Source organism: Astatotilapia calliptera, chromosome 7 (assembly GCF_964374335.1).
Source record: "Astatotilapia calliptera chromosome 7, fAstCal68.1, whole genome shotgun sequence".
Lineage (NCBI taxonomy): Eukaryota > Metazoa > Chordata > Actinopteri > Cichliformes > Cichlidae > Astatotilapia > Astatotilapia calliptera.
In genome coordinates this window covers 3,666,451-3,690,393 of record NC_137428.1, presented here as the reverse complement: position 1 = coordinate 3,690,393, position 23,943 = coordinate 3,666,451, and the positions used below count along the sequence as shown (strand labels likewise).

Sequence of the window (23,943 nt, the reverse complement as noted above, 5' to 3'; positions counted from 1 at the left end):
CAGAGACACAAAAACACCTTGTTAAAGACAAAAAAGCACCTGACATCCAGCAGCAGTAAGTGCTGTGAGGTAAACTGTGAAACAACTGAGGCACAAAGCAAAATTTAACTCTGCAGGTTTCAGTCAGTAAAAGTCTTTTGGTTCGGTGATTTAAAAGTTTGAGTCCAGCAGTCTTTAAGTACCACTATTTGATTTATTTTTAAGCTTTAAAAATCTCTCAGTGGTGGAGGTTCAGTTTGCAGTTAAAATGATTTATGCATATTAAAAATGTGAACCACGCACACTGGCTCATTATCCACACCCTGAAGACATGAAGCGGACAGAAGTCTCCCTGGACTTACAGTGTGTTTGCTGTTAACATCATTATGAAGACGTTTCTAATATAATAAGAACAGAAGCACATTAATAGTGACTGAGAGATGTAGATTTCATCCTATGTTATACCTTTACAACACTACAATGAAGTTGGAAACTGTATACAGTACAAAATATACGATAATATATATTTTTGTCTGTCACAGATTGAGTGACCCCACAGATTCGTGTGCCTAATCTGTCCATTTCCAGCTCCTTCTTTTATTCTTGTACTCTACCAGAGCAGCTTTGCATGATCAAAAGTTCAAAATAATCCTTTATTTGATTCTAAGCATTGATTTACATTTGGTTGCACAATCCCGTCAGCGTAGGACATTGTGATAATGTGATGTTGCTCTTTAGCACTTACATCAGCGCGTTGGAGAAGAACCATCTCATCAAAGCCATGATGACGTAGAATGGCTGCAAAAGGTAAAACAAGAAATGAGAACTTTTGGTAGAATAAGATCTTAAAAACCATCAGAAGATTTCTTTAATCTTCTGATGTTAACCATGTGTTGGTATATAAGAAATTTACAACAGATAATATCAATAGTATAAGAGACAAGCCTCTGTTGTCATCAGTAGCTAAATAGTAATGAGACTCACGCTGAGCAGAGGTCGCGCGCTGCTGGCGTGATGGTGGCCGGTCTTGCACATTGCCTGGTAGTCGAACAACGACACTCTGGAAAAAAGAAAACTCAATTTGAATTGTGACAGGAAAAAAGCGTGTTCTATTCTTCATAGTTACCAACATATTTTACAATAAAAAGAAACATGAGTGGAAAATGTGTCTTGAGTTAGTCATACTTTTTAAACATTCCCATCTTGAGCAACGAAGCCATGATGGACCCGTCTACCTCGCCAAAGAAGCGACCAATCTGTGAAAAACAACATGAAGCCAGCAGGCTTTTGTTATTAGAATTCAGCAACATGAAAATTAAGGATCATTTACAGTGTGGAGTACTTTTACAGAGCTGTAAAACTAACAGCGAACTGGAATGGGGAGTTCATGGACTAAAACTGGATGGTAATAAAAGTGTCACCCGTCTGCTGAGCACCAGTGATACCTGTGAGGCATCTCTGCAGGACCCAAAGGACACTAAAAGGTAAAACCCACAGCAGCCAGAGCCTGCTCATCATTGGTCAAGAAATACAGTTTCTGCTTTATCGCAAAACTTCAGAACAGTTTCTTTCCTCAGGCCGTGAGACCACTGAATCATCTTTCACACTTTGTTTTAATGTTGAGATTCAGTTTTGATTATTTTATTTTGGATTTTTTGTGTTAGTTTCATTTGGTGAAACAACACTACCATGTCTATGTGCAAGCTGCTGTTTCATAATAATAAGTGATCGTGAATCTCAAACAGCTACATTGGTTTGAAAGAAGAAATGAGGGAACTACAGTCTCTTGACAAGCACCTTTTAAATGACTTTAACTCCATGACAGTTTTTGTTGGAGACAAAATTCTAACTATTCTGGTAAGAATAGAAATGAAACGTTATGTTTATTTTTTATCTTTTTTGTATCCCAGTAGCACAAAACATTCACTGGGTACTGCTGTTTGAACACAGGTAGAAAAATCAGCTCCTCTTAGATTTTGCCATGCCCAGTTCATAGTACCATAACTCCCAGACCACTGTGGGCTGGAGAGAAAATAAAAATGGTTCCTAAAAATGAGAATTATTTTGTAATCTTGCAGCCAAAATTACACAATAACTTACTTGGGTGTTAAACGGTAAAGTTATCATGCTGACCCATCCATCCACCCTTCCCTCCTCTGTTACTCCTGTTATTATTACTATATAGAGGGCGCTGTTGCCATAAAATGAAATTCTTGGTCATGTGCTCAGGCCAAATGACTCTACATAAATGTCAACCAGTAGCCATTTAGCTGGTAATCTAAGTGCATGCACATCCTTAAAAAGTAGCCTCAAATTAAATTTCCTACACTCAACTTTCCTGAGTTTGTGGAAAACATTACTCTCTTGGCAGTCTCATCTATTCTAAGATAGCATGTAAATAGAACATGATCAGTCAGCAGGTTTACATGAAGATAAGGAATGTTTCAGACACATTTAAAGTCACTGCTGCGTTCAGCCTGAGAGTCTGCAGTGTGTCGGCTCTTTCCGGCGCTCAGCAGCAGCAGCAGGACCAGAGTCTCTGAATTATTCAGAGCATTTTGTCTCAGCGGCTCTGTTCACGTTTACAAGCTGCTCTCTGCCCACACTTCATCTCTGTCTGGACGGATTCTCCCAGCAGCCTCGGAGGATTCACAGGTTGCTGAGTGTTGGCAGTTGGATGCTGCTTACACACCAAAGTTGACCCTCTGTTTTCCTGGCAGCAGCAGTTGCAGCAGAGTGTAAACACACTGAACTAAACAAAAGCACAACGAGTGCCAGGAGCTCGGCGGGCGCGCAGCAGCAAAGGCAACCAGGCAGATTCAGGTTTCCATGCTGCCTCTGAAGGGCTTCAACCAAAACTGGCTCATTATATTTAACAGGCTGAGAAAATATCCACCAGTAAAGATCAGGATTCATGAAATCATTGTCTAAACAAAAAAGCAGAAACTTTGATTTAAAGAAAAATTAAATGTTTTTCAGACAAAATTTTTCTGGAGAACCTGCAAATCTGTGAGTTACAAGTAAGGCGTTCACAATAAGTTAAAAGCCGGCATGGTGTAAGGTTTATTAGAAGAACAACAGCATGCTTGGATCCTAAGTGTGAACCCTGAATGCTTTCAAATATATATATATATCTGTGTGTGTGTGTGTGTGTGTGTGTGTGTGTGTGTGTGTGTGTGTGTGTGTGTGTGTGTGTGTGTGTGTGTGTGTGTGTGAAAACTAAGGAACAACCTACATGACGAAGAAATGAACCCACTGTGAAAAGTGTCAAAATTGCAGTTCCTCTAATGTCCACTAGAGGCTGGAACATAAACTGAGTCAGTCCCCACAGACTCCCATGTTAGACTGTCCAACTCATTAAAAATCAACACATAAAAACAGTTTAGTTCATAGTTACAGTATAATCACAGTATAATCTCAAATGTATGCTTAGCCTCAGATATTTGGAAGAAAATGTACGGATATATGCGAAGCTTCCAAACATGGTCCAAGAGAGGAAAACACAGGAAGCAGTTAGGAAACCTGCCGAAATGTAACAACAGGTGTATGACTTGGCCTCCAAATTCCTTAACCTAATTCGTTATTCAATGCAATCTAGCTTGAGATGGGCTGTAAAAACAAGCCTAGTATCCAATATCTCATATGTCATGTCTTGGTGACCTAATAGGATGATCTGATATCCTTGTGTTGGTGTTGTTCCCACATCATCATAATAAATGTTGTTCCAGGTTCAACATTGCAAGTGACCAATCACATTGTTGTGACGTCATACTTTTGCAAGCCAAGTGATTCATTCATTTATGAAATTCCAATGTTGTAAGGACAATATGTATAATGCTTAACGTTTATTAAAGAACAGTATCCTGAAATGCAAAGAATTCAAATTGCTGGATCGGTGGACAGAGGCGGTTTCTCGCAATTTATGTAGATTTTTTAAGGCGTTTTTTTCCGGTCGCAAAAGTATGACATCACAACAATGTGATTGGTCACTTGCAATGTTGAACCTGGAACATTTATTATGATGATGTGGGTACAACACCGACACGAGGATATCAGATCGTGCGTGACTAATATCCCAGGACCTTTGAGGTCTTCTGAGGTATTTGGGCTGTTTTGGTGTCATAAAGTTTAATTCTGAGAGACTAATGTTCTAAAATGTCCAAAGTATGTACAGTCCAACAGTTTCATTCAGTCAGTTTCTACTTTTTTAGTTGTAAGTAGTTTCCAGTAATTATGTTTCCCCTTACAGGGTCGCTAGCAGGCTACAGACTCCAAGACGTGTTCATTTCATCACATTATCACACCTTATAGTTGTACTTTTCAGTCTAACCTGCTTTCAGCCCCGAGGTTGAACACTGTACTCTCACAGCAGGTTCTCAGACAGGATCATTGATCATCACTCGGACGTTTCCTCCACACATGGCCAGCACCACCCAAAACAAGCCTTCTGTTTTGCTTTGTCACCCTGCTCACTACACCTTCTCTTGCTGACCCATTTCTTATAGTCAGCACTGACTTAATTTCTCTGCTGATTAAATATTTACCATGCCCTGCACAGCGGCTTCGGCATCGGGGTGGATTCGGGGCGTTTCCGCAAACTTCCTGCAAATCCCAGAGCTCAGCAAAACATCGAGGAAGTGCTTCATCATAATATCTGCTTAGTAAGACCACTGGGAATGCAGGAGGCATGCAAATAATGAAGAATGAGCTGATTCTGGCTTTAGGGTTACAGAATATTTTGCTGCTGCATGTAGCTGATGTTTCTCCTTTTAATCATACTTGAACACAGCTCTACTAGAACGTCTAGTTTTCATTTAACAGCAAATATCTCACTGCTACTCATCAGATATTGCACCAGTTGAACAAAAACATCCAGTGGCATTGCATTTGCAACAGCTCAACCTAAAAGTTTCTCACCTCCATGGGCACTTGTTCACTATGTGTTTTAGTTCCGTTCTTTTTGTGAGGGACAATCCACAAAAACATTAACCTCATGTTTAGCTTGTAGTCAGCTTCCATCTGCACTTCCTGGACAGGAATGTAGAACAGTATAATACAAATACACACATATACATATACAGAGGGCATTAAACACAAATAGAATGATGTAATAATTAGCCTAACAGCACACTTTAATAAACATAACAAGACAATTTCTCCATCACTGTCCTATCTGAATCCAAACACCACAGGCTGTGTGATATAACCATTTTTAGAGGTTTAGAATTAAACAACAAGGCACATGCTTCCACCCTCACACTCGCTCTGCATCTCCATTTTGCTTTCAAAGATCTCCTGCAGCATGACCGAGATACCACCTTTATTCTTTGTACAGGCTTTATAAAGACATTATAAGGGAGTGACACACCTTTCAGGTCTGAAAAGTGCAGCCAAGGTGGAAAAGGCATTAAATCTGCATTCTTTCTAATGACCAGCAGTGGCCGACTACGCTGGCTGCAAGAAGACTTACGTCTGTGAGATTACAGGCTCTATTTGTAGACATCTTGCTTCATTAAGAGACTTCACTGACCAATCGTGATCTCACGGTGGCTACGTCAGTCACAGGTATCTGGGTCAAGACTTCCCATTTCCTGTCCCCCGGACAACATTTATGAAATCAGATATGTGTTCATACATGGTGAATAGAAATGCAATGCAACTGCTACACAACTACAGACTGCTGAAACATGAAACATTAGAAGCAGCCCTAAAACTCTCATCCCTTGCCTACAGATTGTTCATGGCCAGTTTGAAGAAATTAATTTTGATAATTTAAGATAAAGTAACTCACTTTGGCTTTTGTACAGATGTGTTTAAATCAAGTTTCCTGAAGATTTTAAATAGAGTGACCCAAGGCTTAATTTTAGGCCCCATTTAATTTTTTTTCATTAATAAAATAGGAAATAGGAAATAATATGCCTACAGATAAAAAGAGCACCTTTATGCTGATGACACCATACGCTGCTTAGTTGGCTCTTCTCTGAATGAAATGCTGAGGAGCTACAAGTTGCCTTTCAGCAGCTGAGGGTATTATTTTGAAATTTAAAATGGGTTCTTAATGGTAATCTTAAGAGCTTGAAAAAAGTAGGTGTCTGGACTTCTGAAGCCTTTTAAATGAGAAATGTAACATCTTTCCAAACCTAAAGACATCCAGTCGCCTTCTTTTTTCAAGCCTTTCCAGGGGTGTCGAAGTCCAGGCCTCGAGGGCCGGTGTCCTGCAGGTTTTAGATCTCACCCTGGGTCAACACACCTGAATGAAATGATTGGTTCATTACCAGGCCTCTGGAGAACTTCAAGACATGTTGAGCCATTTAAATCAGCTGTGTTGGCTCAAGGACACATCTAAAACCTGCAGGACACCGGCCCTCGAGGCCTGGAGTTGCCCACCCCTGACCTACACAGACATATCTACGCAATGCTGACTAAACCAAATTTATGTTGTTTTCCACAAATCACTCCCAGATCGTAGATCTCAGGTTTTCATACCCTTTAAATAGATGTTATGTTCAAGAGTATAATCTTACAAATATTTGGGTATTTTGAGTGAATATTGAGAAATTAGGGGAAAAGCTGAAGGCTGGATTGGGTTTTTATTATTGAAATATGGTTCGTTTGAATGTATCAGTAAGGAATGTCTTGCAGCAGGGACTCACAGGGTCTGGTGATTACTTAAAGTGTCACCTTTCAGTTTATACATTGATTAATGTAATTTTTAAAATAGAAATATTTAATGAAAAAAATAATAAAAATCAATTTTATGATTTGAATTTATGAAAATGAGTTTAAATTTCTTAAACTTAATAAGACTGATCTGAGAACTGGTGTTTCTAAAGAGGGAGCTAGGGTGAAGCTTGTTTGGAGTAGAGACTAAATAAACATAGGTTATGAAATCCTTTTAACATCAGTTGGACTGCTGACTAAGTTACTGAAGTGATCCAAAGACACTGCAAGCTGACTGATCTCATTTAAGTCAAGGCGCTAAAGGTAACCTTAAATTATTTCTCTTATTGCAGCACACATAGAAAATTTTGTCCCCTGTAACCTCAAACTCAAAGTGCTTCTGGCAGCCAGAAGGTCAGCATACATTAAGTACGGATCATCTGGCCTTAAGATCACTAAGACTGTCATGTAACACAAACATCAGGCGTGCCCATGTACAGCTGTACTGCAGGCAAGTTAAAAAGCTGAAATACTTTAAGCGAAGCAGCAGATGTGGGATTGGAACATGGCCGCTCTGTACCAGAGTGTGTATATGTTGAGTTTGTGCATGTATGGAAGTTTGGTAGGTTCAGGATTAATCCTCAGTAATGTGGCTCTTAACAGGCTGGGTTAATCCAGAGTTAACGAGCAGCTGTCAGATGGACAGCAAACTCGCAGTCCTCACATTTCTTTACTGGATGACATCACCTTATGGTAACACGCACTATATTGCCAAAAGTATTGACTCACTCCAAATAATTAAATTCAGGTGTTCCAATATCTTCCATGGCCACAGGTTTTTAAAATCAAGTACCTAGGCAGACTTCTTTTACAAACATTCATGAAAGAACTGGTTGCTGTCATTGAATTCCAGGGTGGTACCGTGATAAGATGGAGTTCAGCTGGGAAATTTCCTTGATGCTAAATATTTCACAGTCAACTTCTAGTGGTATTATAACAAAGTGGTGCTGAAGTGTATAGTGCTCAGCGGTCGCCAACTTTCTGCAGAGCCAGTCACTACAACCCTCCAAACTTCATGAGATTAGTTTAAGAATAGAGCTTTATGGAATACCTTTCCATGGCTGAGCAGCTGCATCCAAGCCATACATCACCAAGTGCAATGCAAAGTGTTGGATGCAGTGATGTAAAACAGTGTTCTCTGGAGTGAAGAGTCATGCTTCTCCATTTGGCAATCCGATGGACTAGTCTGGGTTTGGTGGTTGCTAGGAGAACGAAACTCATCTGACTGCACTGTGCCAAGTGTACATTTTCATGGAGAGGAGATTATGATGTGGGGTTGTTTTTCAGGAGTGAGGCTCAGCTCCTTGTTCTTTCTAAACAAGTTTTAAAACTTCACTTTCACATAGCAATAAAGTACTGTGCAAAAGTCTTGCCCCTCATTTCTTTATATTTTGCTTCCAAGGAGCCAGACTTCTTGGTACATTTTTGAAATGGTCTTAAGCAATAATTCTGCGAGGAGGAAGCAGGAGTACCTAGAGAGAACCAACACAGACATGTGGAGAACATGCAAACTCCAAACAGAAAGGCTTCAGCCAGGTGATGGATTTGCACCCAGGACCTTCTGTGAGGTAACAGGGCTACCAACCATGCTGCCCAAACTGGTCACCATTTCAGGGAGCAATAAACCTAATTCCTAGTTCCCATTTTCCTAGCAAAATATAAAGAAATGAGGAGTGGCTTAACAGTAACGCCCACTCACATCTTGGGTCATTTGACCTCAGGAAATGGCCCAGTGGGCTCACCTGAAACCTTGGCTGATTGTGACCCACACCCGTTTTCACACCTTGGCTCGTGTGATTAGGTAGAGGATCAATAGGGGGTACATGACCCCCTTGGAGGACAATCCTATGGGGCTTAAAATCTGAGACTTGCCACCATTTACTCTTAGACCTGAAGCTTCTCGGATGAAACGTCTTCAAGAAAATTAAAAGAGTCCAGACGCTTTTCTTTCCAAGCTCCTTAGACTACGATGACCTGGATGACTGAGAACCTTCGCAGACATACAGTATGTTTCACACAATACTGTATAACCAAAATACAACCAGAGTGAAATCCCCAGTTGCAAAGAGACACAACACAAACAAGTCATGTCAATATGATTGCATTTATAATTAAGACAGCAATTATTTGTTGCCAATCTATCTGAGACTGATTGCAGTCAGTTCGAGCTGGACTGTGATTGTCTGAACAAAGGTTATTGCCCTCAACCTGTGAAATTGCTGATTGATTAAAAGTGATCACCCAGAGGTTGAGGCTGCTGCACATTCAACTTCTGGGCATTGCAACTACTTGCAATCAGTTTATAACAACAACAAAAATTCATTGCAATCAACGAGCAACCACCTGATCTTCCAAGCTGTAATGAAGTTGCACCAACATGAGGTCTGCAAATTACCACATCACATCATTATGTAACAGTTCTAATGTTTTGGTTCTGTTATATAAATAAATATTAATGGAAAAAATACTGCTACAGATTTTAAAACTGAAACACAACAAAAAACTATATAAAAAATATAATAAATGTCTGCTGTCTGGCTCTGCCATCAATCTGTGGAGTAATTTTGAAAAAGCTAAAAAAGGCAGCTGTGCTGATGCAGCAACACTGCAGAGGTTCATGAGACTTTCAGCTGTGTGGTTGCAGACTAATCTACTCTTTTTGCATTTCTTAATTTGCTGCATTCTTTGTGTGAATTAGCAGAGCGACTGTTATGTTTTCTTGTGGGATTAGTAGAGATGCTGATTGCATTAGCACTCTGGGTTGTACCATTAATGACGCCATGATGCCGCCAAGTCGTGTGGCTTGTGGAAAAACAACAAACAACTTTTAAAACGTATTTTAGGACTAACTCAGAAGTCTTGATGCAGTTTAAAAAATATCAGATTTGAAAAGCAATTCCATACATAAGTTAAGAATCCCCACTGATTTAGACAGAGATATTAAAATGACTGCCCATAGGCCTGTCGAGTGGCAAAACTTCCTTTTAAAACTAAACTGTCAACATTAAAAAATAAATCCTTTGTGTTTAATTACAGTGTTGTCCTTAAAACACAACTGGAGCTGAAATATCTGCAGCACAATCACTCAAGGCAAAGATTGCAGTCATTCTCATTTGAGAAACATGAAGTACAATTTCCAACCCTCCCTTTTCCTCTGATGTTTTTCATCAGTACTGTAAATACGTGTGATTGTCTTACTGTTCCTCTTCTGAAAGTTTGTGATGATGCAAGTGCGCACTCATGGTGCAACCATAAAGGGCTGATCCAAGAGTTTTTCCCACTTACTTTAACACTGGCCTTGATGGAAGTGGAGGTTTGAGTTTTAATGACGTAGGACAGAAAACACAGTGAGCATGCTTCAGGGAAGTAAGTAAGTTTTCCTTGTTTGCAAGAAAATTCTACTTGCAGGGCTTTTCTCTGAGAAGAGATGAGATGGACTTAAACCCACACGTAAACACAAGTGTGATCTCAGCCTGGCGAAGTCAGATCTATCCTGCTTCACAGGTCAGACGAAGGAGGCAGGCGCAGCAGCTGTGATGTTTACTGTTAATGCATCACACACGCACACAGATTAAGACCCAAACTGTCCTCAAATCCTGTGAGGCATCCAGATGTTGATTATGAGCACATTAAATGGTCCAGAGAGCTGCGTCAGGCTGAGAAATCACCTCCTGACTCTGACTGCAGGTCTGACAGACGGACAACACATCCACGACAATGATCGCATTTTAAAAATTTAAAAATCAAAAATAAACACAACTTCTTGACTCCAAGCAGGTTAAACAGAGGATTCAAAACCCAGTTTTTCTTGGTCAGTTCAATTCAATTTTATTTATATAACTCCAAATCTATAATAATGGTCACCTCAAGGTGCTTTGTAATGTAAAATAAAGACACTACAAAAATAGAGAGAAACTTCAACAATCAAACGACTCAATATTAGCAAGCACTTGGTGACAGTGGGAAGGAAAAACTCCCATTTAACAGCAAGAAACCCCTTGAAGAGCCAGAGCCTTGTTTTTTTTTCACATTTTCCCTTCATACACAACATCAGGATTTAAAGTCAACATTAGAAAAACAAGATAGGAAACAAGGTTTAGAACTAACAAACAAACAAACAAACAAAAATCTGTTTCAAAAAATGTCCTTGGGGATTATTTCAAATACTCTTATACCAAACACACTACATATTTACAGCCTCTATAAATTCGGTGTAAAGATACTTTTTGACTTTTTTCACATACTCATCTTCCTCCCCAAACCTCCAAGCTGTCTGCTGGAGTTTCCTTCCTGTTAAAAAGGAGTTTTTCCTTCCCACTGTTGCCAAGCACTTGCTCACAGGGGGGGCATTATTGGGGTTTTCTCTGTATTACTGTAGGGTCTTTACCTAAAAGTATAAAGTGCCTTGGAGCAAATGTTGTGATTTGGTGGTATTTTACCTCCTAGGACCTTGTGTCCACATATGTGGACATCACATTTTTCTCAAAGACAAAAAACAAATCTTGTAATTCTTTGTTTTTACATTTTTTAGGTCCCAATCAGCCCAAATAGCAAAGAAAAATTAAAAATGCATGCCATGAGAGAGCTTGGGTCTTAGGAGGTTAAAAAACAAACAAACCAACACTATACTATACTGAATATTGTACACAACTCAAGCTTCTCGGGCAATGCAGCATTTAGCTGCCCCCAGCGTCCTGTCTTTCACCCTCCCTTTAACTGTCTGTTAACCCGGATGATTTGTCTAATGCTACGTGTTGAGAAGCAGGTAGGCACTATTACTGAGAGAGAGAGTACTCGTGCTCCAAACGTCATTGTGAAAGCACACAGTCTATAGGAGAGAGTGACAGTGCATCCTCAGATGTTTATCAACGCATCCCTGCTATTATAAAGTCACTGCTCGAAATCATCGCAGGCCAAAATGACTCTGCAGTGCAGATCTAAAACTGTAGGCAAGGGCACAGATACAGTTGCTGGGTATATTTAAATTTTAAGCACACAAAATTCTGACTTCAAAATACCCACCAACAATTTTTATATATCCAAACAATGTGTAACAGTCATTTCGAAAACAGGGAACTGATGCGGTCATTTGATATTTTCCATCTTTTTCTGCTGAAGTAAACTGAAGTGTGGATGTGACTTTGTGAAAGGACGTAAAGTTTGGTTGACAGAGCAATCAGAGAAAAGTTCGCGCCATGAAATTCCTCACAAGAAGGTTTATTTTATTTGGATCATAGTTTCTGCTGCTGACGTTTTAGTCTGTGTATTTCTTTGGTGGACTTTGAGCATCACAAAGCAGACTGATGGCTCCTGAACAAAATGATCCAGATGGATAAATAGTCCAAAGGGCCAGAGGAAGAATACAGAGATTTGATTCAGAGGTGAAGTGTCCCTTTAAAACGAACTGCCCCACAAGCATAGTGGTAAAGAGTGGTGGATCTTACCTCTCTCCTCTCTTTGGACAGCATGACAAAGCCGTTGTTGTCGACCAGGTAACAGCTCAGATCCTGAACAGGAAGAAGCAGAAAGAAACGGGTCTCTTTAGGATCTTCTAACACAGAGGATGATTTTTAGTGATGAGCAACAAACAAGAAACAACTGCTGTGCACTTACAGCACTGTCACAGCTGAGAGGACACACACCTTCAATGTCTGAACACTGGAGGAAGGGAAGGAAAAGGAAAGTGTGGAGATTTTAGAGAATTTAGTCTGAATGCTTCTTTTTATGGAAAGTAATAAACCAGTAAAAACAACATAATTAATATAATTAATGTTTACTTACATCTGTGTCGTTGGGCTGCAAGATGAAACAGACAGTGAAAAGAGTGATGCATAAATTAAAATGTAATTATTATAAGAAATTAGAGATAATGAGAAACATTAAGCAACATTTATGTTGGCATCCTGCAGAAAACTAAAGCTCGGCTGTGAATCCGTTTCTGTGATAAACACAGAAAATTTATACGATGCAGGTGAGGACGGATGACAGCAGCTTTCACCCTCACGCTGCTGCAGTTTTTAAATTCAGATTTTTGAATCGAGCTTCCTTAAATGATCCCTTTAATCTGCTTAAACTGTCACAAAGAGCATCTACTTGCATAAGATGTGGTTTTATTTTGGGTCACACACCATCATTTGGTTTAAGAGCACCAACAGCTTCAGTTTCCACTCGCCAGGATCAGTTTTCTGCTATAAAAATGCAAGAAGGCATACTTTTACATCCTGTTTTGAAGACGAGAACCTCTAATCCCCAAACTTTAAACTCCACCGAGGCTGAGAGGTTTTTACTGAAAGGGAATGACACGTTACGAAGCTCAGAAACTGTAAATCAGCTGCAAGAGAATGTAAATGTGTTGAGTCGGTCGGATGAGTTAGTGTCGGCACTGAAGCTATCCTGTAAATACATTAATCCAGCCCGTCACAGCTGTCAGCTCCTATTAATAACATTATCTACACCATCAACCTCCACGGGACATCTGCAGCTCTGCTTCTGCTTCACTTAACTGCAGGGGGGGACGTTTGCAAGGTCAAAGACCTGCGGAGAGAGTGTAATACTAGCCGGCCTTCTGGGGACAACTTTTTCAACAGGATCAAAAGTTTGTAGCCAATTTTCAGCTTATTACACAGCAGGAAGGAAACCTGCAGAGCTCAGTTTGCTTCTATTAGATCTTCACCATCAGGGGGAAAAAAATAAAGTCTGTTTCCTAAATTATAAGGGGCTCTTCTTGTGCTCTGCAGTCGTTCCAGTCCATGACAAAAATACCTCTGCTTGGAGTCACTAGGTAGAAATACAGCAGCAATCTTTCCTTCTCTTTATCAGATGGGAAAAAGGTTTTGTAATTAGCACCTTCTTACATCTATTACAGAGACGATCAAGATCAAAACCATTAACTATTAGATAATGTGTGGCTGGGATTTGGTCCTGTTATCTCCTGTAGCTCCTGTTCCTCTGATTGGAGACACTATTCCTCACCATGCCAGGTGCTGACAGGTCAATTTTTTGTGGGGATTTTCTCAAAGCTGCAGGATAAATACAGTCAGAAACCAGATGAATAATCAAGTTGAAGAGAAAGCCACTTTTATTTACTTCGGTCACAATCCTGAACTAATCACACCTCGATATTTTACATGAAAAGGCTGCAGCACCTTCAGAGTGCGGTTGGCAAGAAGCAGACTTGGTGTTGGAGCGCTTTACAGCCCATTTCCACAATGCTGGTTGCTTTGAAACATTTAATGTTCAGTCCTTTTCACAGCTCAGGGAGAGGTTGGAGGGCCAGACTGGAGTTGGGCCTACATCTCTTGTTTGGTTCAACCATCTGAGGGATTATCTGCACCACAGTTCATTACAACCAAAGCTCATTGTTATAATTTACTTAAGGGTCTTTCTTGAAAAGAAATCAACACTCTGTTTTGTGTTGGGATAAACAGACGTCATTTACGATGGTGGTCTGCTGTAGTACCAACATCACCCACTTTCTGATATTTCTGTGCAAAAGCTTAATAAGTCCAAGAAGAGACACATGGAGAAGGAAATGAGCAAAAATGGGACCTCTTTAGACTAAATGACCCAACAGGACTAACTAAAGAGCACAATCCATTTCTGATGTATTATTAAGAATGAAATCCACTAGCTTCTGATCTTATTGACTTTATTCTATATGCACATTTTGGTTTAATCCTAATGAAAGGTCGGAGAGAATTATCGCCTACACTTAATGATTTTTGCTCTCTAATGAACAAAAAGGAAAATTGAAAAAATGACCTCTGAATCTGGAGGATTATAACTGAACAGTCACAAGCAAGAATCTCTTCTGTGTCCTTGGAAACTTGGTGACATTTGGTGCTGCTTGTTAACTACCTGGAAGACTCTGGCCCAACTGCAGACGAAGCTGCATCTCCACCACGAAGATGTTTATGATCCCACAGGGGGGCGGAGATATAAAACTTGGATGGCTTGATAGCTTATTTACATTTTAGCACCTCTGGCTTTAAATATTCTCAAAAGTCTGCACTGTTTCAGATCAAACCTGCAACAGCAGACAGTTTGTACAAGGTCACAGCCAGAATACAGTTCAGCAGGGAATTAGGATGCTAAAAACAAGCCTCTGTTTGTCCTCTGATACTGTATATTCAGTCAGATCTTAGTTTTTATATCAGAGGACATAGAAAAGTAACACAACTGTGAATCGGTTAGTCTTCAATTCTATTCTGCAATGAAGTTATCAGTGCTGTAACATCAATATCCGATCAATGCCAGACTCCCACCAGGTGCATGTTGAGGAAGTCTCTGTGTTCAGGGTCAATTTAGCAGAATTTGACAGAAAACTAGTGCCGTGGTCTTTGAAATCCCAGCTGCTCCATCCATTGAAAATGATGGTGTGAATAAGAGTTCTGTAACAGGAAGTGCATGTTTCATTTCACCAAATCAGGGCAGGAAATAAGAAAGAAACAAAGAAATTAAAATACATCCGCATGTTTTATCCACTTTAGAAAAAAGGCAATTAAAGCCTTTGAGCTAATGTTAATGTCAGCTTCAGTTGAGCTGCTGGGCCCTTAGTCTTGACTGGCAGGTGTTTGTCTTTGCAGTTTGTTGCTCCAGTTCATCGTTCTCATATACACACATTTACAAATACCAGTTTCATAAGCCAACTGGTTTTTTTTTTTAGAGATATTTAATTAATTAATAAAAGTCAAATACAAAGCCCATTCGAAGTCAGAATGCTATGTTAAATATAAAGAGCACTTAACCCTTTATTTAGAAACTGCACAAAAGGAAAAAGTGGGTTGCAAAGACGGTTGTACATGTGCAACAAATAAAGCAGCTAACTATACCAACTACAGTATATCAGATATACCAGTTAAATGTGTGGTAGGATGTGGGCTGGCATGAGACTCAAATATATTTAGCAACTGATTTTAGTGTCTTTTTTCTTTGTCTTTTTCACTCCTCCAATACGCTCTGCTGTCCTCCATGCTCTTATTTTGAAAGTTCCATCTCTGATATTAAGAAATCCTCAGCCCCGGTGTGGCATTTGTCATCCTGCAGTCTGACAGACATCAAATCCACTATCTTGAACTGTTGCAGTTTCTATTTCTGCTCGGAAGAACCACTGCAAGGTGGATGGTCTCTCTAAGCGGACCCTGCATTTGGTTTGACATTAACTCGTAACTTAAAGTGCTTGATTTGAACAGATGCTGCTGCCTGTCACATTATTCTGACAAATTCATATGGTGACCCCTAACTGAGAGATTATGAGAGAAAATCTCTACATGTAAACAGCAAAGGTTACAAAATAAGGAATTAGAAACATTTCAAAGGTTTTGGTAGGAAGCAAATGCCTGGCTGTGATGTTCTAAGGTACACTTAAAACACAATCTCCACCAACACCTTTAACTGGTTTGTGTTTCTGTAGTCAGCTTCAGCCCGCTTTTTAAGGGAAAAGTCACTTAAACTTCCTGTCAACCTCTAGACAATAAACACAGGTCAATGAAATGACCTCAAAAATGAAAGAAATCAGACAATGTGTGTTTGTGTGAAAGTGAGTCCTGCGGTCACCTGCTTGGCGATGGCCCAGAACCGCTTTTCCAGCCAATCCAAGGACATCTGCAGCCCGACAGCTAAAAATAGAAAACACACAGAGACACGCGCAGCATTAAGACAGATGCAGGGTAAGATGGACTCTGCAGAGGCGGCGCTGAACATTTTGCTGTGTTTGTGGAGGAAAGGGAGGTGGACAGGAAATCAATTCGACCCTCGGTTCACCTCTGTCGTGTCCTGACGCCAATGAAGGGATGTAAACACTGATGAGCCTGATGGTGTGTGTGCTCCCTGCAGGCTGGGTAATGACACATCTCTGGGTAATGCTCTGTAGCAGCTTCATTACTGTGAGCATCAGACTGTAGTACACAGCAAGCATTTAGGAGCATGTTGAACGGGGAACAGTTTATATTCTGTTGAGAATCCGTGTCAAGTTAAATCTGGGCTGATGTGTCTAAAGACTTCACTAAAACCCAGTTGACCACTTGCTGAAACCTTCGCCTGAATAACATTGGTTCAATTAGTGTGTACAAACTGTAACTCAAAGCAGATTCATCTAGTGCTTTTCTAGAGTAGCTCTACATGATTCATAGTTTAGATGAATCCTTTATCTTTCAACATGTATATTAAACAAATATGTAAGACTGCTTTCTTTAATTTTTGCAGTATTGCTAAAATTAGAAGCATCCTGTCTCAGAGTGATGCTGAAAAATTATTTCATTTATTTATTACTTCTACGCTGGACGACTGTAATTCATTATTATCAGGAAGTCCTAAAAACTCCCTGAAAAGTCTTCAGTTAATCCAAAATGCTGCAGCAAGAGTCCTGACAGGAAAGAGAGAGCAGATTTCTCCTGTTTTGGCTTCCTGTTAAATCCAGAATTCAAAATCCTGCTCCTCACATACAAGGTCTTAAATAATCAGGCCCCATCTTATCTTAATGACCTTGTAGTACCATATCACCCTATTAGAGCACTTCGCTCTCGCTCTGCAGGCCTACTTGTTGTTCCTAGAGTATTTAAAAGTAGAATGGGAGGCAGAGCCTTCAGTTTTCAGGCCCCTCTTCGGTGGATATAATATAACATTCAAGATGATCATGCTCACACTGGATTGGCTGTGTTCAGTGAATGAAGCCTACAGAAGTGTGAGTGAGTTAAAAATGTGCCAACCTGACAGCCAATCACTGATCTTGGACACTGTAGCCATCCCTGTAAGTACATATAAGTACAGTAGTCATATAATGCACTGTAATTTAGTTTGTGTTTGTTTGCTTTTGAGCTGGTTTAAGCTGATGTTTTTTCATTTCTGTCACGCAGTAGAACCAAACCAAAGCATCTAAAGCAGGTAAAGCCTTAGATGGTGTATGTCACATGCTAAATTGTAGGTAGTCTGTGGTAATTTCTTGTTCTTTGGCATCAGTAAAACATCCCTCTAAGGCCTTCGGCTAATCTAAAAGCATGAGGCAATGAACGCATTTTGGACGACACTGCTCTGATTGTTTGTTCCCTGCAGAATTGATTTCAAATATTATTAATTAAGCCCAGAGATTTCTAACCCAAAGTTATTAATCAGATCTGCCTCCTCTCTCAGCACGAGTCTCCAGGATGACTCGTTCCTTTTTGCTTTGAGGTTAAAACTGGTACAAACTGATCTGAAAGGATTCCTTTGTCATGACTGAAGAGATGAAAGTTTCAAACCCTGCCATCACTGAAAACACTTTTAAACTCTTCTTTTGAAAAATTACGTTTTGTGAGTCATGACATTTCATATTGCTTTACCCTTCATTCTTTCAGTGCTTTAACTATAGGGTTTTTTTTTAAATACTTTTCCAGGAGTCGTCATTTTTATGGTGAAAGTAAAAGCTGATAACTAAAATTAAAAAGCTGCTTTCATCTGTCTTAAACTCTTGGTCTGTGTTTTAATTACCACCATCCATTTCAAAGGTAAAAGTGCTGTGAGAGAAGAAAAAGCTTGATGGATGAGAACAATTACACAGCTAATGGACAAGGAAAGTGAGAATAAGACTTGAACAAAAACACTATCAACCTGCAAAATATTCTTCTTAGTGCTCTATAACTAACAACAAGGACACTCGAAGATGTTACCGTCACCATAAATGAGAGTCAGTAAGTGTGCACAGATCTGAATGGATTTAAGCTCACATGCTGGGTTATTGTGAAGATATTTCAAACAAAGTCTAAGGCGCTGAGAGAGGCACTGCTGAAGGCCTTTAATGAGCAGTAATGAATGAGTGTCTACAAGGTGGACAGGAGGAACACGTTATAGTTGACGGGAACAGATGGACACGAGAAACAAAGGAAATCAATCGAAACAACAACATCGAAAATGAGGAAAAGAAAACTGGATCAACTTCTGCTTTGTTGTCAGAGTGAATGATCTCGTTACCATTCGTGCCAGCACGGGGCATTTCAAAGTAGAATGGGAGGCAGACACCTCTCCTGTGGGGCCAGCTCCCAGCTTGCTTTCAGGAGACACACACCCTCTCTACTCATAAGATCAAAGTTTTCCTTTTTGATACATTTAGGGCTGGATAGGTGGTCCTGAACCCTCCCTTATTTATTCTGGATAAATGAGCCCAGTCAATACTGGATTTTGACAAAAATTGAAGCAAGATTCCAACATCCAGTCAGACCTGGCACCTCCGCCCTCCGTATATTACTTGGTAACCTCCCCGTTACAGGACCTGTGGGAGTCGTTTCACCTCACAGCAACTTAATATCTGAAACTGTTTTTGTCACTTTCATAATGAAAACTCTTCTTCACGCAGGCAGCTGGTCTGCAGCCTACAGATGAGAGATACGAGGCGGCACGTCAAGCCTCTTGTGTTCTGGTATTATTGGAAAAGCCGAGCAGCCGTAAAAGCTTTTATTTGTGGTCATTGCTTGTTATCGAGCTGCTAGTTATTGAGCCTTCCACCGACTGCAGACTCTGCTCTGATGCTGCAGTATGAAGAAAAAATAATACACTTTTGTCCGTTTGGTTGCTGCAGAGAGTTTCATCTCCATTCCTGCACTTTAGACTAAATTTTAGTCTAGTTTCTGAAGAACAGAGAATACTCAGTACTAATTGGCTGTGCAGAGGCAATGAGGCACCTCGCCGCGCTTTTAATACAGAACCGCAACTCATCATTAACGATCTCTGACACACTGACCTCCAACCTTTGACTTTGAGCCACATTTTTGCTCCTGGTTCTGCTGTGCTGCTGAGAACTGTGCAGTTTGTGATCCAGAGACTCTCTCAGTTTTGTTCGGGTTGATTAAAGATCTTTCAACTTTGAGCTTTTGATGTCTTCAAGCTGAAAGATGCTAGTCCATCAAGTGGGAAGAGATGCATTTGCCTCCCTCACAGGAACAGATTGTTTGTTCATTCATTCTCACCTCGTTCAATACAAATACCCAGCATAAAGTACTCTAAGAGCTTCCTAACAATTCAAGAAATATCTGTATAAACCTAAGTGGAAACTGTCTCTGGCAGCATTGGACCTGACAAAGTGTTTTCAGCTCATTTGGTGGTTCTGCTCAGTTTTTAGGCGTGCTATAGTGAGCACATTGATTAGCTGTCTGGACACCATTTTACCCTCATTTTTGCTCTTATTAGTTTCCAGAGTAAGAGGCATAAAAAGCCCCTTTACACTCTCTTGGCAGCCAGAAATGGAAAGACTAGAATGAAACGAGTATTTTGCAGATAAAAAGCTCATTTAGATATTCCCCACAGAGAGTGGTGGAGACTGAAAACAGAGCTCAAAGAAGTCATGTGCAGGAAGGCTGTTTGGTTTTTCATGTTACAGGTAACGTTGCCAGTGGACTTGCTAAGTATCTTAACTCCAGACTCTGCAGCTGCTGGCAAATGAATCATTGACCTCTTCAGAATAATCTGACTGACAGAAGTATCTTTGGTAGTATGTCTGTGAAGATTCTCAGTCATCCAGGTCATCGTAGTCTAAAGAGCAGTGTTGGGTAAGTTACTTTAAATTAGTAACTTAGTTACATTACTAGTTACTTCTATCAAAAGTAACTCAGTTACTTCAAGTTACTTGTTACTTTCAAAGTAACTAGTTACTAGGAAAAGTAAGTTTGGTTTTACTCAGAATTCTCTTGTTAATGTGTTGCTTCCATAACTTTGCAGTCTTCTAGCTTGCTTACTTGCCACAAGTGCACTGTGCCACCTACCAATAGAAAGGAAAAGATAATGTGCATATTTCCATGAGAGAAATCCCACGCCTGACCGCCATGATTCTAGCCTACGTCACAGCGTCATGTGCGCCTTTTACATCCAACACAAAAACTGCAGTCGTGGTGCTTTCGATTGTACTCAGAACTCTGAAATTCTGCCTTCTGAATAGGAAGATGTAGGTAACACCAGACTGCAGATGAGCTGGATACAGGGCTGGACTGGGACAGAAAATCGGCCCGGGCATTTTGACTAGAGACCGGCCGCCATTATTAGAAAAATCATAAAGCCTTTGAATGAAAACAAACACTGTTCTGACAGTGATGTTCACTGTTCTGATGGTATATATGCATCAATCTATCAATTGTTTGTTGTAAGATTCAGATAATTATTTTTTAAAAGCTAGACATTTTAAATGAGAATAAGAAAGAAAAGTATTTCTTTGTGCCCCCCACACAGAATAACTCCACCTTTGTGTCTTTTTCATTGTAGCTGAATTACGAGACAAACTGTGTTCCTTTTCAGCTCAATAAGAAACGCTAATATTTTCTCTGAGTACGAGACGATTCTGTTTTTTACGGGATGGTTGGCATCATAATAATTAACCTTATGAACAAAATAAAGTTCAACATCAATAACATCATAGCACCCACCCAGCTGTAGAAACTCCGTCATGCTAGCTAGTAGGCAGTAAGAGTTATTGTAACTGACTGTAAAAAGTCAGCGTAACGAAAATAAACTCCACCTAAACTTGGTTTATATCTGACCAAGATAGACTGCAGGTCATAACTTCTTACCTGAAGTTCAGTTCACACTCGGACCGGCAGCCGCCTAGGGTCTCTCCTCCTCCTGCCTCCCCTTTCCCTCATCCACCTGCTGCCTCCACCACTTGCTAATGTTACTGAATCTGTGGAAGCTCCGTGATAGCCACCACACGAAGTAACGAGTAACGACCCCATCTAAATCCCAGTAACGACTAACGCGTTCCCGGTTTTGGCATAATAACTAGTTACCGTGCTCGTTACCACAATAATAACGTAGTTACTGTAACGCGTTACTTAATAACGCCTTAGTCCCAACACTGCTAAAGAGCTTGGGGAAAAAAGCGTCTGGACTTCTTTAAGTTGCTTGAAGACGTTTCACCTCTCATCCGAGAAGCTTCTTCAATTCTAGGGTCAAATGGTGGAGAGTCCCAGATTTTAAGCCCTATGGGAGTTTCCCCAACAGAGATGGGCAGTCTGCACCAGGGTAAACCTCCGCCTACCGCACTCCTGCTTTACAGGTGAAAATAGAGCAACAGGACCGCTGAGACTTTGACTTTATTTATTTTCTGCTGTGTTTTACTTGCATCTATTTGAAAGACTGAGTGTAAACACACAAAATATTTTATTTTATGTGCTGGAATGTGCAGAAAATAGGTTTAAATGTTAAACTAATTTCTTCCAGTCAGAGAATGTTGCATATGATTAAATGTTTGCTTGATGCATAAAGTTAAAAGATTAAAACTAATAAAACAAGTTTTAAAAAGAGACTTTTCCATTTGATTACATTTTGTATGATGGATTATGCAGAAAAAGTAGAATTGGGCTGAAAGATCTATCGCTTTATCACCTCTTCAGGCTGTAAATCGTGTTTTTAAAAAGTAACTAAGTCATTAATTACCTTTGAAAATAAGTAATCAGTAAAGTAACGGGATTACTTTTTTGGGGAAGTAATCAGTAATTAGTTACTGATTACTTTTTTCAAGTAACTTGACCAACACTGGTCCCCAAGAGGGTCACGGACCCCCTATTGATCCTCTGCCTAATCAAACAAGCCAAGGTGTGAAAACGGGTGTAGGTCACAATCAGTCAAGGTTTCGGGTGAACCCATTGTGAGACCTAGCCCCCTCTATCATGTGACTTACTGAGGTCAGATAGCCCAGGATCTGAGTGGGCGGATTATAGATGGCAGACAGTTGGTGTCGTAAACCACCGCCTCTGTTCAAAGACGGTCGCTCACAGTGGACATAGATGGCTTCTTTCACTCCTCTTTCAAACCATCTGTCTTCTCTGTCCTAAATGTGAACATCCGTCCAAAAACAGTGGCAAAAGATTAGAATTATTGGACGGATGAAGTTGATCTGTCACTGTTGGATGGGGAAACAGGCACTAGCAAGCTAATAATGAACAGAGCCCTGCTGATAAAGAGAAAATTGCAGATAGGCGTAATGTTAGACTTCATTTAGCCACAGGCTAAACAACAACAGCTCCTAATAGGAACAAGATCATATTTCTTACATGCATTTTACACTAAAATGTCACATTTGGGTAGACAAATATGTGAAAGTATCCATATAAAGGCACAGATGTGAACATAACTGTAATCTTAAGGGATTAAAGGATGATGTCACATCAATATTGTGCCTAAAATTTGTTTCTGCTAGTCCCAAAAAACAATCAGCTTCTGCCAGTTCAAAGGTTGCTGGCTGCAGGTTGATGATGCAGCCTTTGGACAGCAAGGAAATTCTGTCTGTACTTTAAGAGAGTACAGTACTGGGACACCCCCCGAGATCAGTGTGTAATAGCAGGCTCGTAGCAGAAGGGGGAAATGTGACACTGCATTTGTGTTTGGGGAGTGTCCTGACCTTTGGGTCTTTTAAACCTCTTAAGGCATCACTCTCAGTCATTCCTCTAAAATAGCCTCTCTGCAGACTCAGTGGTCTGCGGCTTTGCTCAGCTGTTTGATTTCATTTCTCAGTTTTTTTCTCCTTTCCTGTCAGCAGCGTCCTTATCGCCGCCCTTCAGAGCTGCAGCTGAACTGTTTCTGCTGCAGTCTGCAAGGACGGGACAAAACAAGCACCACATTTATTCATGCTTCTTGACATAAAGTAAAAATACACACAAATACTGAGGGATTCATGTAACAGTTATTCTCCCTTTGTCTCTGAGTATTTTAATCTGTAGCTGAAGCCTGCGTTTTATTTTAATAGACCACCAACTTCTCATTTGTGTTGAGTGTGCTGAAAAACTGAGAGCACCACTCAGAACATAAAAATTTTATGATCCAATTTATTGTCAGCTCTGTTTATAGTGTTAATCTTATTCTTTAATATTCCATATACTTATGCATACCTTTACTGGCCTGTACATATGAATTTCTACCTACAGTAGCAATCTTTGAAAATTTCTCTTATTGTTTTTGATAACTGCATTTGTAGTTTCTGGATCGTGCTACAGTGTTGCTGAGGTAAGATGATTTCACCACAGTGATCAATATAGTTTATCTAACCCATTTTTATGAATGTGAAATGCAAATCTGACGATGCAGTAAGAGCCCCGAGTGGCCTGCTCTGTTTTCTTTCTTTATCTTTACTTACATCTGCTATTTCATCTTTCACTGTGCTTCAGTAAGACTCATTATTTTTAGTTCAGTCAGGACCACGTTAGTACAAAGAGGGTGGTTATTTCCTTCTCTTTCCATTTCACTAATTTATACTTGTCAGCATGTGTCTGTTCCGAGACCTCCCTGCTCTTC

At 40.1% G+C, this 23,943-nt stretch overlaps 1 protein-coding gene across 5 annotated transcripts in view; it reads right to left on the bottom strand.

Moving 5' to 3' along the window:
- The window catches only part of LOC113025111 (voltage-dependent calcium channel subunit alpha-2/delta-4-like), an 87,198-nt gene that overhangs the window by 4,172 nt on the left and 59,083 nt on the right, over window positions 1–23,943 (bottom strand). For all 5 annotated transcript variants that reach the window (XM_080303383.1, XM_080303385.1, XM_080303384.1 and 2 more), the window contains 7 exons: window positions 16,255–16,316; window positions 12,481–12,495; window positions 12,313–12,357; window positions 12,144–12,206; window positions 1,165–1,235; window positions 964–1,039; window positions 725–777 (listed from right to left, as the gene is read on the bottom strand). In XM_080303383.1, coding sequence (XP_080159509.1) covers window positions 725–777; window positions 964–1,039; window positions 1,165–1,235; window positions 12,144–12,206; window positions 12,313–12,357; window positions 12,481–12,495; window positions 16,255–16,316 — 385 coding nt within the window. The remainder of the gene's footprint in view (window positions 1–724; window positions 778–963; window positions 1,040–1,164; window positions 1,236–12,143; window positions 12,207–12,312; window positions 12,358–12,480; window positions 12,496–16,254; window positions 16,317–23,943) is intronic.